The sequence below is a fragment of the Nanorana parkeri genome, unplaced genomic scaffold, assembly GCF_000935625.1.
Source record: "Nanorana parkeri isolate BGI_ZX_2015 unplaced genomic scaffold, ASM93562v1 scaffold792, whole genome shotgun sequence".
Taxonomy (NCBI): Eukaryota; Metazoa; Chordata; class Amphibia; order Anura; family Dicroglossidae; genus Nanorana; species Nanorana parkeri.
The window spans coordinates 185435-189673 of NW_017307060.1; the positions used below are offsets into that span (position 1 = coordinate 185435).

Genomic DNA, 4239 nt, shown 5'->3' on the forward strand with positions numbered 1-4239 from the left:
ATATTTTATCACTTAATATGTAGCCAGTTATATTTACACATAAAAGGAAACTCCACTTAAAATAAAAATGTAAAAAATAATATAAAGGTTAACATAGCATATATAATTGCTACACACCCTTTTGTAATTTAATGTTATCTTTTCAATTAAAACTGCATGCTCCATAATGTTCTAAAACTGTCCAAAACAGAAGGCCACCATAAACGTCACTTCCTGCTTCCGTGATTGGCTGCCTGATTTTTCCAGAAGACTACGATACAAGAAAAATGTTAGGCATCCCTTGCAATGGGAATTTCATTTTTGGTGAGATACTTCCTAAGGGTTAATTACCACTAAGGAATGCAGACACTGCACCTTTTCTCATTCAAACACAGAAAGTCCACTAGTTGATTATAATCAACCCAGATTGCAAAGGACATGCAGGATCAAACAGCTATTTCTTCAGAAACAGGTAGGAATTAGTGATGAGCCTGGGCAGTTGGTGCCACAACTGCCACCACTGGTTGAGCCGGGAGAGGGGTGTGGTGATCTCAGTTTTGAGCATTTGTTGTTGAACTCAGGAGAGCTGGGTTCACACTAATCCCAAGCTCCTCACTAGTAGGAATCTGCAGCAAGGTTTGTTAAAATCCTTGCAATGTACATTGGTCACCCAGAGGGGATTGATTTTTTTCTCAACAAAAGTGGAGTCATTCTTTAAAGGGGCAGGTAATCTAGTAAAAATACATGGGTTATCAAGAGATGCCATTTCTTCCCCTCCAGTCGAAGAGCCTCTTTACAATACTGCCACGTAGCTAAGCATGATTCCTTTACTGAGAGAACGTGAGGTTGTGTGTAAAGGGAACTCATATTGAGAGAAACATGGAGGTTGCCACTACTTTACTTTTGAAAATGTAAGTTGCCTGACTGTGATGCTGATTTTCTTGCTTGCTTCAGTACTTTGAGTCACTTACCTGAAACAAGCAGGAAGATAAGAACGTCTAATTCTCTCTGACCTTCCTGATACACATTTGTGTTGGGTTAGTGACTTGAAGAATTCAGCAGCAGGGGCTTGGTATTTCTTTCATGACATGTTTACTTAAAAAAATACTCTTTTTTTTAACTTTGTTTAAGCAAATATTTTCTTTTAACGCAAAGCCTAAGTAGCTAGATTATCAGCTGTATGCTATGTGATTTATTTCTGAAAGATTTACAGCTTTACAGGAAGTCAATATTAAGGTAGTGGCCAGTTGTGTGAACCTAGGAAAGGTAATATTTTTTTAGCAATAGTAAAATAGTTTTGTGGCTACTGTTCACAAAGAGATACAAAACAATGTTCTGCATTAAGGAAATGTAAATTAAAATAATGAACAAATAAATGTTTATTTTAACACATGCTTGTCAAACTTGTCTTTCTTACATATTTCACTAAAATCTGCTTTGCAGTGTATATTGAGTGTGACATGTAACTTACGTTATGTCAGCTGTTCCTTCTACTCTTAGCATGAAATGTCATTACAAGACTAAACTACATATGAGCATTCAGAGTTCATCCTACTGACTACCATTCTGCCTTGAAACAATAGTTTTGATTGGGACAAGGCTTTAAGAATTTAACAGCACAGCACTTATTGGAATTATTTGGAAATGGAAGTGAAGTGGGCTATTCTATTTCCATCTGTAGGTAGGATGGGCACAAGCTGTGGAGGGATATTTGTTGTATGCACATTGTATATAAAAGGGGGGATATGGCAATTAGTACAAAAAATATTCTGAGACCAACTGGATCCAGGTAATTCCTTCCTGAGACTCATGCAATCTCCTGCAGGCGAGAGGTGCTAGATAATACAATGACAGGTGCCACTGCCTGCAGCTGTTTGCATGTAATTTCAGAGGCTGCAATAACCTGTGGACAATCACATTCAGAGGCAAACAGTTTGTGTCCAGGTGCAATCATCTGCAGTTAGTCACAGGCTGCGTGATTACTTGCAAACAGCTGCGGACAGTGGGAGATGTAATTAGATTATTATGCACCTCCCATCAACTGGAGATTGCATGAGTCTCAGGGTCCATTCTCACCTGAGCGTTCAGAGTAGACTTCAATGGAAGTGCCTAAAAACACACTAAATGTGTGTAACACACGTTTTTGCAATCTTTTTTGCCTGGTAACTAGCTTTCCATTGGCTAAAAATTAAAATAAAATAAAACACTCAAGCCTAAAATGCTTGCAAAAATGCCAGAATAAACACTAAAAAAATCCAAATCCAAATCCAAAATCACAACCAAAGACTTTTAGCTCAAATGTGAAAGGGGCCCCATAGAGGAATTCATGAAACTCAGCATTTGCATTTGATGTACTGAAAAGTGGCGCACTCCCACTTGAAACTATTGTTGGGTAGCCAGAGTGTCTCTGAAGACCATTAATATATGAAGGGTGTGCCAGATGGGACACAACTACCAATAAAAATATGCTCAGTAGAAGAGGAGCATAGCTGAAAATGTTAAAATATTCTTACTCAATACGGTTCTCGCTATTTTTCTTGCCTATTCTTGCTATTATTATAAAAATACAAATAACATTTATATCAAGGCCCACACTCTTCCTTATCATCACTGCAATTCTCCACATTACCATGTTCAGCTTCTTGACTAACCCTTCTCATTATACCACTGTTTTTTTTTTAAATTATTGTTTAAATTCCTACATATCCAGGGTGACTGAGACCCTGTAATTTCGAAGAAAATTCTGTATTCTATAGGATGCAGCACAACATCCTGTCTCCTAGCTGGCTCTAACACTTGCAATGTATTTTTAGGATTACTGTGGTCCTAACCAATCTGTTGGCAGCTTCAGCATTATTACAGAGAACATCCCATGTGGCACTACAGGAGTTACATGTTCCAAATCTATCAAGATGTTTCTTGGGGTGAGTATCCCAGAAATTCAATATCCTGGCTGGTTTTGGAAGTTTCTGCAAAATCCTTAGCAGGGAAAGAATCATCACTGCATTTCCACTTTTTGCAGCCAAATTGGGATAACATCTATTTCATATTTGTTACATGTTCCCATTCACATAGCGTAAGCTAAAAAAAAGGAAATAAAAAAATGCTTCTTACAATTTAAATTGTTTTAACTTGGTTTATGGGTTTAAGGGTTAACATTTCTTCGAGCTTCTATTTCTTTAAAATGTTAGGGGGGCTGTGAGGGGTGTAAGGTGGCTATCCATTTGTACATTAATGAAGCTTATCAGATAAACACAATCCTCAAATTTCAAGTCCCAAATCTTATATAAGGACAGACCACTGTGAAAGGGTTAAAAAATACCTGGAATCAGTCATCTTGCCTGATTTAACAAAACATCTAAAAAGGTTAAAAAAAATGTAAAAGTTATTTTTCAGTATGCTGTGTAAATAGGAACATATAACACACGGGTTTTCTTACATTTTACTGCAAAAGTGGAAATACACTTTAAAGCTAAACTCCAGTATATAAAAGAAATGACGCTCTGAATTCATTATTGAATCTTCAAATTAGGGATGTCCCGATGCCACTTTTTCAGGCCCAAGTACAAGTACAAGTACATCCCCTCATGTACTTGCCGATACCAATTACCGATACTTTTTCTTAAAGGGACAGGTGACTTTAAATGATCCATAGTACAACTACATGTTATGTACTATGGATCATTGTTTAACCTATTAATGTTAGCAGCGGAGAATTGTAACTCTATTGCTGGAGTGTAGTGGAGGTGTGTGCTGTATATATGTACTACATATACATTACACACGTCCAGTACACTATAGCAATAGATTTACAGCCAGCCCCGTCCCAGCTTCCCTTACTAACAGTTTCACTCCGATCCCTGTTGTCTCACGCGGTGCCTGTCGTAGTCGGCGCTGGGCAGGATGGCTGCATCGCATCTCAGTGCTCAGCTTGTGGGAGGCGCTCACAATTCTGCCCTGCTAACATAAATAGGTTAAATCATGATCCATAGTACATATACAGCACATACGTCCAACATTGCAGTAATAGAGTTACAATTATCCCCTGCTAACATGAATAGGTTAAATCATGATCCATAGCACATAACATGTAGTTGTACTACAGATCATTTAACCCATTCATGTTAGCAGGGGATTGTTGTAAATCTATTGCTGCAATGTACGGGAAATTTGTGCTGTATATGTACAGTACATATAGATATACAATTCTGCACTGCTAACATGAATGGGTTAAATGATCCATAGTACAGGGCTACATAT

The 4239-nt window shown here is 37.7% G+C and overlaps 1 protein-coding gene across 1 annotated transcript in view; it reads left to right on the forward strand.

Annotated features, from left to right (window-relative positions):
* LOC108793933 (mucin-2-like) overlaps positions 1-4239 on the forward strand; it is a 147204-nt gene that overhangs the window by 44363 nt on the left and 98602 nt on the right. Inside the window, exon 22 of the mRNA XM_018564895.1 lies at positions 2793-2903. Coding sequence (XP_018420397.1) covers positions 2793-2903 — 111 coding nt within the window. The remainder of the gene's footprint in view (positions 1-2792; positions 2904-4239) is intronic.